This window comes from Corylus avellana, chromosome 1 (assembly GCF_965113065.1).
Source record: "Corylus avellana chromosome 1, dhCorAvel1.hap1.2, whole genome shotgun sequence".
NCBI classification, from domain to species: domain Eukaryota; kingdom Viridiplantae; phylum Streptophyta; class Magnoliopsida; order Fagales; family Betulaceae; genus Corylus; species Corylus avellana.
This window is the reverse complement of record NC_142490.1, coordinates 7,681,091-7,694,980: the sequence shown is the minus strand read 5'-3', so window position 1 is coordinate 7,694,980 and position 13,890 is coordinate 7,681,091. Positions and strand designations below refer to the sequence as shown.

Below are 13,890 nucleotides of genomic sequence, written 5' to 3'. Positions count from 1 at the left end.
TGTATTAAAAGCCCACAAACCCAATATTTTTGAGGAAAATGTGAGTGAGCTAAAAGTGCCAAACCACTCCAGCACGTGGGTTTTTCTCTTTTTCTATTATTTTCCTCCATATTATTCCTACTGACCTGTGTTGCTTGATGGAACTCCTCCACTAAACCATTGGCAATAAAGCTCAAAAGTCTCTAGAAATAATCCACAATATAAATCACTGCTACAAAACAGCCAATATGCACAAAATTGCTGTTAAATATAAGCCGTTTGTTTCTTTTTCTTATTTTCCTTTTCTTTTTGTCATGTTAAGCTTGGTTAATGAATGGCCAGGTTGAGTACAAAGTACGTGCAACCTGAAGCAGGAACTGAGTATTTACAAAGTCAAAAAACTGCCGTAGGATGTTTGGTCTCAGATGCTCCTCATGAGACCAAATAATGAATCATCTAGGGCGACTGTTAATCTCTTCACTAAGAAGCTGAGACACTAATCCTTGGTCGGCTGTCTGCCTATTATAACTTAAAATGCTATGTAGTGAGTTCAATTCTTCTTGGTTCGCCTTTTTGAATAGGCCCCTGAGCATTGTTGATTCGACCGTAACGGGCAAGAGATGATTTCCGGGGGTCCCTTTATCATTTCCTTCCTCGGACATCAAATGGGAGTTTCTGCCACTGTCTTTGAGTTGAGAAGTTTGTGGAATTTGCACTTGAGGCCGGGAGTAGGGTCGAGAGTCCCAGTACTCAGTACAGACTCGACTACGATCCATTGCTTCTATGGCCTGTTTAAAGATGGCAACAATAAGGTTAACATTTTATTTTTTTCAAATTTGACGATAATAATTTGCTATGAATTGAGAAAACTGTCAAAACCACCCAGAAAAGCAAAAATCCAGTATAGTAGACAGTGATCGAACAATTTAGATAGTAAACTTGTAAGTTCTGACTAAATTGCGCATAGTCTTCAGAGAAATTTTTCAAAGGGAGAAAAAAAAAAAAAGATGGTTTTCAGAGAGCATAGTATTTAAAGAACTTTTGCATAACAAAATCAACTATTCATTTTAGACCTAGGGATAGAATTGCTGGGGTATCACCCCAAAGTTTGTCCAGCTTTAGAGGTTTCCAAAATTAATCACCAAAAAATTATACTAGATCATGAAAGCCCAAGAGCAAGAAATGAAAAGTACATTGTAGTAGAATTATAGAGTGTGCATATTATAAGTGTTTTAATAAGGAAGTAAACAATGGTAAAATGCAAACAGGCACTTGCATGACAGTGGAAGCCAATAAATCAGTTCCAGCTGTATTTTACCTGCACTATTTCTGGTGAAGAAAATCCAAACATTTCAAAGCCATCAAGACTACCAGGAGGCTGTAAAGGAGGAAGGTTTGTTCTTCCTAATTTATGTTGCTTTGCGATCTCTTGATTTACTCTCTCTCTCACCATTTCCCAGCATCTAGCAGCATAGATGTGAATAAACACCTCTCTAGGGCACTGCTCCAAGGAAACCTGAAAAAAAGAAAAGAAGCAGAGATGAATTCACTGAATCAAAATTGCAAATTTCAAAAATATTTTCTTTTTTGTGATAAATAATTTCCCAATTTACATAAATGTAAAGAACAGGGAGGAGGATAAGGTCGTGGATCTTGGGCTGCATGTAATGCACCAATCAAAATAAAATTCTCTCTTTTTGTTTTTTGTGGGGGGGGGGGGGGGGGGGGGGGGAAGGGAGGAAGTGGGAGGTTGGGATGGCCTGACCATCACAACGTTCCCTAAGGCTCCATTTCTCCAGACACAAATACTTTTGAAGATATTTTATTAATATGTTCATCCCATACAAATGCAGTAAAGGTACAGCTTACTAGTACAAGTAAATGCTGATTGGTGCAGGAAACAAAAGAAGAAAAGGGAAAGTAAGATATATTGGCTAAGAGACAAAGAGGCTAAGGGACATAGGTAAGGAAAAGCTCTTCAAGAGTTGTTTCCAAACAAAGAGAGTAGTGATAGCAGCCAATTTTTTGGATTCAGCAGTTTTATCTATGATTTATCATTCATGGATGTTGATCAGATCCACCCATTTAAGGCTAAGGATGGCATAGCCTTAAAGTTACGGACAAGGCCTGAATGAGTTTTCACTAATCCAGCTTGGGCTGATGTTCATGGAATCACAATCAAAAGCGCTGTGCTTGAATGTGCTACATGACCCAGCACCAGAGAGGTTGTAACAGTCATTAGCTTTAAAACACTTGTAATAGTCCTTACAAGTGCAGTAAAGGTGCAGCTTACTAGTACAAGTTTTCAGCCTATTTTATATATGTCAGACTGCTCAAAATGTCAATCTTTTACTACATTTTACCTAAGATGCTTTATTGCCTTTTGTTTAGTCACCAATTGTCCCAAAAATAAAGTTTAAACTCATAAGAAATAGTAGGATCATTTGGCAACACTTAAGGGTAGCTTTTTGCTTTTTAGCAAAAAAGCAAAAGTATTAACAAACAACTCAAAACACAAAATACTCAAAACTATTTTCACATTTATATCACATCACAATCAAAAGTAAAAAGCACCTTCAAAAAAGTTTTATCAAACGAACCAGTGAATTTAATCATTTAATTAATATTCTAACAATTTTATTATGTTTACTCATTTTTTCCTACTGGAAAAAGAGCTTAGATGCATTTATTCCTACAAACTCCAATGTTTTCAAATAAACCAAAATCCTCAAAGACACCCCATATTAAAGCAAAATTGTTCTCCACAAAACTTTACATCTGTCTAGGGGGGTGTTTGGCAAATGGGATGGCCTAAACACTGTAGTTGATGTAGATTGATCTGAAAAAAGTAAGAATGTTTGGTATAAAAAAAATGAAAAAGTGGTATGAAAAAGTGAAAAAGTTTTGTTTTGTAGTGATTTTTTTATTTGAATAATAATAAAAAGTGAATGATTTGATATTAAAAGTGAAAAAGTTAGACTGTTTTGATGTTGATTTTTTTGAGAAATGGTGATGAACAGTATTTGGGCCAACCCCATCCCCATTACCAAACAAACCCTAGGGACCTAACCATGCTTCTGGCCATGTGATGCTGAACATAACTAGGATTGTTCTAACAATGTATGACAGTAACAGAAATTAAGAATTAAATATTATAAAGGGAACTAAGGAAGAGAAAAAATAACAATTAGGGAAGAGAAAGACCCTAATTGCCTTTAGTGATTCTCTTGCATCACTATGAGCATATCAAGTCATGTTTAACAAACATATCATCTTCATTTCTTGTTAAATCTAGGCAAAAAAAAAAAAAAAAAAAAGGCACTTCAGTATCTCAAATCTTTTCAACATTCAAAAGATTAACGAGTCAAATATGAAGCTAAAACATTTCTTGAGACCTTCTGCAAATTTCCCTAGGAGCTACCATTGTTTAGAGGCTAGAAACAAGCAGAACTAAAAGATTTTTTGAGAGAACCTTTTTCTGAATAAAATGCAAGCAGTGTTGTTGAAATAGACACGCTTAAAGCACTTAAACGCCACGAGAAAAGCACTTTTTGAACTTTAAGCAAAGTGCAGTACAAAGAACACACTTGTCTTGTAGAAGCACCACGGGCAAAAGGTGTGTTTTATTATCTTCCCTTAAATATGTACTTCAATAAAAAATAATCATTGATCAGCAACCAATTAAGAATTACCATTAGTTACTTGTACTAACTCTAGACTTTTTGGATATATTTTGAAAAACCTGTGCTTTTTTTTAATTGGGGGGGCGGGGTAGGTGGATTGATAGACTGTATCCTCCAGTTATCTTTGATCTTCATCCCCAGCCTTTCCAATCCCGAAACAAACATAGTTCAGCTCTCTTTTTTCAGTCATTCAGATGAAAAATTCCGTGAAGCTAACGAGAACACTCTACCTAGACATAATCATAGTAACACCTTACCTCTCGGGACACCAACCAAGAGAGGCCTAGACAGGCCCACAATTCAAGAATCCCGCAGACGCTTCCTCAAGACTAGAAGAGCTATAGCTTAACCTCAACCCCCACCAAGGGCATAATGGTAGGAAGTTGGTGGGCAGGAATTAGGCACGAGTCTCAACCCTTTAGCATCACAACCATGGAAACTCAAACCCCTGTCCTCCCCCTTATCAAACCTCATGGGAGTAAGCTTTGCCACTAACCCAATCCCTCCAGTGGTTGAAAAACCATTTGGCTGAATTTGATGATTTCCATCATGCTTGTGTATATTTTGTAATGCACAGGAAAATAAATTTTGTGAATCTATTGTTATGTTTAAATTTCATTGGATGATAATTACTTTGCTGCCAATTGATAACTTTAGTCAAATTTCTTTCTAGGCGTTCTAATAAATTAAATATCCTATACAAGAGCTAGAATTATGGACCTTCAAGCTTCATGCAATAGGACAATGCTCTAACTATTTGAACTAATAAGCTGAATAAATCACTACTTTGATTTTCTTAAAACTTTTTTTAATTGTATATTATGGATATTTCTTTTGAAAAATAATCATGTATTCCAATTAAAAGAATGTGCACTTTACTTGCACACTACGCTTTGCGACTAGGCTCCATGAGGCCCTTGCGACACATGCATTTTGAGATTTTGATAACAGTGAATGCAAGATCAAGTATAAACCACCAAGAATATACCATAATAGCAATTTTAGGCAACTAAATAAATTTCAATTACCATGAACAAAGGCCCATCCCGTCCTGCATCAAGAATTTCTGAAACATAATAACACATATTTGTTGGATCCAAAACATTTATGTACCTAACCCGGCTCCTAAATCCTGCATCAAGAAGAATAAATTTTTTTGATAAGTAAATGCTCCCTTTTTGTAATTGAGCCAAACATCTGCTAGTTTTATTGTCTTAGTGGAGAAAATGCACGCAACATACCTTTTGGAAAAATGGCCTGGCTGTTACACCATGACTTTCCAGAAAGCACGACTCCAAATTCTAGAGGTTCAACATTGCAGTTGATCCTCCGCACTACCTTGGCAATGCGAGGACCCTTTTGGCGGAAATATCTGTCCAAATTGTTTGAGGTACAAGATGGGTTTCCTGTAATAGGTCTTATATTATCCACTAAATTTGAAGTTGCATTCATTCCCATCTTTTCAGGCTTATTCTCATTGTTAGGCAATCCACCACCAGAGGGCTGTGGATTTTGAGGGTAACTACCAGAATTTGCCATATCATGTTCACTGATCTCTCTTGTAGTTGAGTCTTGAGCTTTTCTTCCTAATTCTAAAATGGAAGAATCTACATGGCAAGACAAGTTTGGTGGATTAGATCCTAGAAGGGGTTCACAACTTCCTTTATCTCCATCTTTAATTTGCATAGAATGAGGTGAACAATTATTCCTTTCTACATATGCTGAACTGGCATCCTTTTTTTGGTCCATCACTGATGCGTCCATAGCAGGGGCAGTCGCGATTGGTTCATTATTATAATTACATAAGCTTTCTTTATAATCAGAACCTGCCAGTCTCCCAGAAATTTCTAAATGCTTCTCCAAAGAAGTTTCCCTTTCTATTTCTGAAACAGACTTCTCAGTTTCATCACCTTCATCATCGCTGAGAAGGATAACATTATCTTGTTTCAAGACTGAAGGATTCTTCACTCCCAATTCCTCAGCAGCCAGAAGAGTTACAGCATATGACGTGTCTTCTAGAGACAACTGGCAAACAGGATTTCTTAAATTGGAAGGAAAAATAATGGATTCTTCTTTCTTTACCCGAGAGTTATGGTTGGCCATCTCAATTTCATGAGAACTATGAAATATTGATGACGTCTTTCTATCCTTCAAGACTGATTGAGCTTCTGACATCTTCATTTTCAGTTGAGAAATCTCATCATCGGTCCCAGTTGAGCTCCTCACGGTCTCTGTACCACCTGGCAGCATTTTCTCCTGGGACACATAAGAACTCAGGGCTAGTCCAAGATCTAGTCTTGCCCATCTGTATACAGCACTTAATTTACCTTCCAATGCCTCAACAAGGATATTTAACTCATGGGCATCGTAGCGAAAAAGAAAATATTTGGAACCCCAAGCACATGTACAGAACTGCTTTGCATGATTCAAGCATGCATATTTATCTGGGGAACAATGACAACCTGCTGCAGAGAGGTGCAAATCAAAAAGGCATATACTGCATTCCCTCTCACAGGTGTCATCAAAATTGCTCTCCATCTTTTTTGTCTGTGAAGAACTGGAAAGACATTCCCTCCTCACACATTCCATGTCAATGCGTGCCTGGACAAGAGAAACAAACGAAGTCAAAAGGGAAAAAACCAACAGGAATGTTGTATATAACTGTTGTTCATATCTGCAGATGAGCTGTACATTATATTGCTAACAAAAAAATAAATGAGGGGTTCACAAATTTTTTATCGAATCTAGGATTAATAAACAGTTTCTGTTAAAAGACAATTAAACAATCCAAAGATTACCAATAATTAATGAATGCTGTGAAACTGCAACCTTGAATTACTACCTACAGCACGTGCTTACCCATTAGGATCTAGAATTTAATTTGCTGAATATCATGTAGGAATCGATTCCTAAATGGTAGACCAACTAATTTTCTTTCTTTTTCAGATGGATCAATGAGTTCAATTTCAAATATTTTTAGGTTAACATCTATCAGCGGATTATTCCTCAATCAGAAGCCATGTTCTGAAATCAAGAATGGAATCAAATTGTGGACTCAAACCCAAATCCAGGCCGTCCTAAATCACAAATCCAAGAACCAACTTAAAAAATAATAAACCATTATCATATTATTCTAAAACTTTCCCAGTGCAATTATTTTTATTTTTCCATTAATCCTTTAAATATCTTGCTGAATTCTATTTCCAACATTGTCTTTTTTAAGTCGTACAAAATCTGAATAAATATTTCCAATATCTAAACAATCCCCCACTCAAAAAAAGAATGAGAGCCAATGTTTTTACCTTAAGTGATTTGGATAAAATCCCATCCTTTCCACAGACATGTTTCCACCTCAGGTTCTCCAAAGTATTTTTCTTCAGTAGATTTAGTTCCCATTGTGCTCTAACCGCTTCCCTTGCTGCCCCGAGTAGCAGTTTATCATGGGAAATTGAAGTCTTTCTTCTCTGCTCACTGTATAGCTTTATAGCAGTCTGCCCATGGGGAAGCCAATCAACTGGAGCTACATTAACTGCCTCAGCACAATTGAAGCCACAGTTAAACCCTGAATGATATGCTCGAGGGAAGGTCAGAACAAACTCCCCAGTATGCTGAATACACTTATATACAGGTACCCCTTCAGATTTCAGTATGGAAGGGGAAAGCTGTGTAACCTGCATAAGAAAATCAGAAGTTCAAGCCATAGCAGAAGGAAATATAGGTGTGGATATAGACTTCAGCTCAAAGAATCAAAATGTTCCTATTATCAAACTTATGGCTATCTTTTCGAAATGACCTAGCCCAATATGGAAATCCCAGTCAATCTGTCTCCATGGAAACGTAATAAGAAAATTTGGAAATACTTCTCTGCCCCTCCTCATGACCACCTAACTAGGGCTCCATTTTTTTACTCTCTTTCTCCAGAAACTTTACCAAAATCATAAAACAGAATAGATTTGTGCCATTCACAAACTTTAGGCTCTAAGTCTTGTAAGTAAAACAATAATTACAATCAGTAATAGCAGATATAATGCATTTCATGGTGTACTAATCAATATTCAAAACATAACACAAGATGAAAAATCAAAGAATGCGTGAATAGAGGGATGCCAGAAGAAAGGCAAAAAAAAAAAAAAAGTCAGTTCCTAAACACAAGGACTTTTGCAGCCAACACAGAAACTGTCTCAAATACTTTTCCTATTTCTTGTCCAATTCATGTGGTGAACACAGCAAGTCTAGGGGTCTGCTCACTTTTTGCTAAACGAATTCATAAGTTTTGCTAACAGATTTCACAAGTTTTATTAATAGCACTGAATAAGGACATAGAAAGGATAAAACAAAACAGAATATCTGCCGCCATTCTCATACATGAGGAAGAAGCTTTTAGCGGCAAAAATATTTGGAAAGGGTCCTTACAGAATCACTATGACATGAAAGAAATAAAAACAGAGAAATTTTCCACAATATAGCACTCATTTCTATCTTGATGCCCAATTTACAGATATGACAGGAGAGATGAAACCTAGATACTTCTCATTAACTTCTTGAAGAATATGAAACTTTAGGAACAAATGACAGCATGAATTCAATCATTTAAATTAGGAATATCCCACATTTTCCATGAAATGGAGCCGTATATATCAGTCAATATAAATAGTTTTGACAGCTATACAATAATAATTTAAGAGGATAAAATGACATTATTGCTCTCGCAGCTCCTTTATTTTAAATAAGAAACCCTTAGGCTGCTTATCCAGGAACTTGTTCAGAAAACACTAACAGACAGAACATAAGAGTCTGTTGCTAGGCCATTGAACCTTCGCACATGTTCCTTTTCAGAAACCAAAAAGAATTGTGCAAATAAGAGATGCCAAGAGCACATTACCTTGGAGACTTAGTATACAAAAAAATAGGCACAACAAATGAAATAATCAAAAGGAGTTACAAGCATGTATGTCCAAATAACAGATGCCAAGAACAATATATTGCCTCGGAGACATAAAATGTACAAAAAGTAGAAAGAACAAATGAAATAATCAAAAGGATTTAAAAGCATGTATGACCAAACAACAGCTGAACAAGCGCACCACAAGCCCGATATTCCAAACATCAAACTACATTATAACACAGTACAGGAACTTTTACTCACCAGCTTATGAAGTAAGTCAGGTTGTTCTTCAAAAAGGTCAGGCAAATGTTTTCTCATAGCCTCCTCCAATTTACACGCATCCCTACCAGGGGCACCATACCAGATCTTCGGATCACCCCAGTGCAAGTAATTCAATGAGTACAAGTGGTGATCCTCAACATGCTGTTTTTATAAGTAAAAGAAAAAAGAAAAATATATATATATATTAGTAAATGAAGACATGACTTAGAGCTGCATGCAAACAATTGTCATACATGTGTTCTGGTTCTAAACATATGAAGATGTTAAGGTTCGGAGTAAGTTTAACTTGGTCAAGATCCCAAAACTTGGAAGTTTGAAGACTCAGACTCATTTACTGTTAATTACCTAACAAATAAATATGCCTTAAAGTAGATTAAGTTTATTACATGAACAGTAACAAAAATCTGCATTGTGAACACAAAAGCTTCAAGGTTAGATTTTCTTCCACTATTTGAATATTTAAAAACAAAAGGTAGGGGGGATAGCTAAAGAATAAATGGGGTAGTCCAAGAGTCCCACAGGTAAACCAAAAAGAGAAGGGGGGAGGTGGGGACGACATCCTAAATATCTATTTCATATTTCCCTTTTTTGGAGAAGTTACAATTCTTCTTTCTTCTTTTTTTTTTTTTTTTCAAAACTTTCTTCATGTTTCAATCTTTCAAAGTTATAAGTTTATTTTAACAAGGAGAGCTCAATACGTTATTCTTCATCCCTTAGCCAGATATATGATACCACCCATGCATGTTATTCATACACATGAGACAACATCACCCTACCCCCTGGTGCAAGCACACATTGTTACACAAAAGTACAGGTTATACACATGTGATGGAGTGCAATTATTCAGAGATTATGACATGATGCAGGGGGAAATGAGATATTTAGTCTTACCCAACAAAAGGAAGAAAAGCACATCCCTATATATAACCATGGCACCAGAACACCAGATATGTCACTGCTTTCATAAGAAAGAACAGATCCAGGAAGCCTAGGAAAGTTATTCAAGTTCCAGCCTGATTTTATATACTTTTCATTCGAAGAAGAACAAACTTGACTGGACATTTTGGGAAAACCGCTGCCAAAAACCCCAGTTTCCAGATCAGCCCCATACAGCACCTAGAAGAATGATAACAATGAAGTTAAGGTTACACACGCACACATGATGACACATACTATTCATAGTCATACACAAGTGCACAGGGTGAGAGAGAGAGTGATGGACATATGGTGAAGGAAAAATGTAACAATAAAGTACTGATATTCAGACTAAACGATAAAATCATACCTCAATTTCTTCAGAAGGTTTCTCTACCATCCGCCAATATTCACCCTCAATATCCTCGATGGATGGCTCCCACTGCTCTTTAAGCATAGCAATATTACCCCCAATATTAGTGACACTTTCAATCTTGCTGAAATATTGGGCCTTGAAGTCATCTGCATATTTCTTAAAAGTCTCCAGAGAGAAATCTGGACCAGGTTCAAACCCGAAAGTCTCAGCCTCATAAAATCCAGCATCATCGGGTCCTCCACTACCAGTCGCACAATCTACCCCCATCCGTGTGCATCTTCTCCTTTTTCTCTTCATATTATTATGAACCTTCAACCTCTTTCTCATTGAATCTCGATTCTGAAGCTTATCAATCCTCTGGACACGAGTAGCAAATTTGGCACTTTGCCATATATTTTTCTCCTTAAGAGGACAAGGAGGTCTCCAGGAAGAGGGAGGAACAATGCGACAGATTCCATATGGTTCAGCTCTTGTGCGAATGCTAGCTATATAAGTCAAAGTATCCTCAAACTCCTGGAACAAGGCCATTTGCTAGTTCAGATATCTTATTCCTCCAAGATAAGTAACTCCAAAATTTACAGGTAATAGGAACAAGGATAGAAAACAATTTTTAAATTCTAATCACTCGAATTCTACTGGCAAAGATAAACACCTCTTCAGTTGGATAGAAGATGGGAGCATCCTCAACTTCTGGTCGGGAAGCATCTTCTGGACGCCATCTTGCAGCAACCTGCAACAAGATTTCAACCTTTAATCACAAAATATTAAAAGACATGCTAAAACACTATTTTAGGATCACATCAGGTTCAACTCCTCTGTCATAATTGAAATCATCAGTCTATGAGCAATCACAAGAAGCCAACTCAGGGAATGTGAAGTCTTTGGTCATGTTGATATAAAACCAGAAGCAGTTCCATAAGTCACTTGCTCGGTAATATATATAGGTTCTGATTGTAATTATATTTTCTTCTTTTTCTGTTTTTTCTTCCCTTTTATAAGGTTGTAATGCCATTAAGGTACAGTAGATAATTATAATAATATGGACAAGCCATGCAATTGGTCCAGGCTAAGGGAAAGGCTAATAGAAATTATATCACATTATTATAAGAAACAACCTTTTGGCAGTTACTACACTCTGGACATCCACGGATAACCCCCTTAGGAAGACAAGGCCTTGAAGAAAAATTCTGCAACAATAAACGACATGTAAGTAATGTGCAAGTATAGCACTCTTACAGAGAAAACAGAAAATGAAAAAAATAAAATAAAATCAGGGCTGCTAAAAACACGAAATTATTTGTAATAAACAGAAGGAAATTAACTTGATCAAGCCGCTCAGCATCAGAGTCATCCCCTGAACTGTTGTCATATCGTCCATAGTTTACTGAACGTCTACGGCGGAGACACCTTTTAGCCTTTGCAGTATCACTGAAATCAGCTTCAGTTTCCATCTGAACAGAATTTGATTCAGAAGCATTTGTAGAGGCCGAACAACTAACTGTGTTTTCCCTATCTTGTTTCTCACTATCTTGTAACCTCATTAAGGTGAAAGAAGTAATTGATTCAAAACCCGGTGGAACTGATGGAAATTCGTCATTCTCATCTTTAATGCAAGTTCTCATAAGCTCTGTCCCCATAAGGACCGAGCAACAAGGCCAATGGACAATACTGATTCCAAATTGTTCACTTTATGAGGAAAGGAATCAGTCTAATTTACAGGTCCAATATAATTCTCTATCTTATGCTTATGACTAAATGTAGTTATGAAGTGACAAGTGCAGGATTGTGTCTGTCGACCTCCCACAGGATCTTGCAACAGCCCAACTCTAGAGAAACTAATCCAAATCCCAGCTATCTTCAGGAATAGCTAAGAAAATTTAATCTGCAAAAAAATTGAATAAATCAATTAATAAATTGAAAAGACAAAGTTCATATGCAAAGAGAAAATAAAAGGCATAGCATACAGAATTATTATTATTATTATTTTAAGTTCAAATCCATTAAGCTAGTCCAACTTCATTATCTATGATCGACAAGATGTATTAATATGCAATTTGCTACCACACTGTCTTTTTGATGCCCAGCACACAGGCATTCCATATGCGTGTGTGTGCAAGAGAGAGAGAAAGAGAGAGAGATCAACCATGTCATAGAAGATTTTGAAACCACAGGTCTAGGCTAATCACCTTTTCTTTTCTTTTCTTTTCTGGATATAAAAGTGTTGAAAAAATCTCTCTCCTCAGAATTACAGAGATAAATGATTCACTATTTCCTAAATTACTTTAATTCAACTCCCTAAGGACAACACAAACTGGGATGACATATCATGCTGCTTGCAACATCATCAACTCCTAAATATTACTCAAATCTGCAATTATAAACAAAAAGAAAGAACAGGAATGAGATAGAATCCATCAGGCATAGTTTCTAAAAAAATTCAATGAGTTTAGCAGTTGAACCTAAGATTCATCAGCCACATTGTGCATTACTATTTTCGTAAAAGAATCAGGTAGTTATCACAAATTATTACCAAATTAAGGACCCTAAATCTCAGAGATGCTTATAAAGATTTGTCATAACAATTCATCCAAAAAAAAAGTTTGTCATAACAAATCATACACAAAGCACAATCCTGAGCACATAATAACACAACTGAATTGAAACCCACCAATTTATCATCACAACGATCAAAGGAAATTCTAATTTTTTGGATGAATCAGACAGAAATCCAGGACATGGCATGACAGCTCAATTTTTTTTTTTTAAAAAAAAAATTGATAGATCAAGACAGCTCAAATAATATTATTAAATAAAATATAATTATATTACAGTAAAAAAAAAAAAAAAAAAAAAGGGCTTACACGTTCTTGATCCAAGAGTCTGGAATTCCCAAAGAACTAAAAGCAGCTCAAAACTCCATTATCTTCATCCAGATTTTTAAGAAACCAACAAATTAATCACAAAAAAAAAAAAAATCGTTCAAAGACGTAATTATCACCAGAAGATGAATATAAACTTGAAAACCCCAAATTTAAATTTTTAAAAATTATAACAAAAAACAAGGGGCACAAAAATCAATTTGATGCTGCAGATCTAACCCTAGCCCTAACCCTAACCGAGAGGATTGAAAAAAAAAAATTAAAAAAAATTAAAAAAAGAAGCAAAACGATCACGCTACAGAAGAAAGAATTGATGTCCAAGGGTACCCACAAATCCGCAAATGACAAACAAGACCCACTTCTCAAAACTCTGACTATGAAATCAAAAATTCCACCCAGAAACCCTAGAATTACACATACCAGGTTGTATCAGATTATATAACCACAAAAGCCTAATTCACAACGAGATTGGATAAGGGCATATCTGGAAGAAAAATTGGAAAATATTTGTGAAGCCAACAAAATAAAAAGAAAAGAAAAAAATCACATTAACCAAAAACAATAAAACATGTCACAGATTTTGATGCCCCGCCCTTTGTGATATTTCTTTGGCATAAAAGACCGTGCCTTATGTTTAATATAAGTGTTTTTAATATATTTCTTGTTTCCAAAAAACAATTTCTTAAGGGTAACTCGGGAAATCCCAAAATAGTAATAATGTCTTAAAAATAGTTTAATTAGGTTTTTTTTTATTTTTTTGCCATGTTTTACGGGGACGCGAGATATTGACGAGAAATTGGTGACGTACCTGAAAGAGGAGGTTTCGGTTCGGTTGCTTTTGTGCGTGGAAAATTAAAAGAGTCGATTCGGTTTGTGCAGTGTTTTATAGCG

General features: G+C 36.0%; 1 protein-coding gene across 1 annotated transcript; it reads right to left on the bottom strand.

Annotated features, from left to right (window-relative positions):
* Window positions 1-241: 241 nt before the first annotated feature.
* Window positions 242-13,578, bottom strand: PKDM7D (Transcription factor jumonji (jmj) family protein / zinc finger (C5HC2 type) family protein). Its single transcript, XM_059579682.2, has 12 exons — window positions 12,982-13,578; window positions 11,443-12,002; window positions 11,236-11,307; window positions 10,773-10,850; window positions 10,115-10,633; window positions 9,721-9,945; window positions 8,809-8,970; window positions 6,965-7,333; window positions 4,904-6,263; window positions 4,691-4,794; window positions 1,298-1,495; window positions 242-767 (listed from the first exon to the last, which is right to left on the bottom strand). The coding sequence occupies exons 2-12, from the start codon at window positions 11,755-11,757 to the stop codon at window positions 432-434; spliced, it is 3,738 nt and encodes a 1,245-aa protein (XP_059435665.2). The 5' UTR covers window positions 11,758-12,002; window positions 12,982-13,578; the 3' UTR covers window positions 242-431.
* Between the last annotated feature and the right edge of the window lie 312 nt (window positions 13,579-13,890).

What these genes read in the sequence shown, in the direction of transcription:
- PKDM7D (XM_059579682.2), bottom strand. Translation starts at nt 11,757, where the DNA reads ATGGGGACAGAGCTTATGAGAACTTGCATTAAAGATGAGAATGACGAA. An exon ending in AACCTTCTGAAGAAATTGAG is followed by an intron (nt 9,946 to 10,114) that starts GTATGATTTTAT and finishes TCATTCTTCTAG; the next exon opens with GTGCTGTATGGGGCTGATCT. An exon ending in GGGATGGGCCTTTGTTCATG is followed by an intron (nt 1,496 to 4,690) that starts GTAATTGAAATT and finishes TCTTTTTTTCAG; the next exon opens with GTTTCCTTGGAGCAGTGCCC.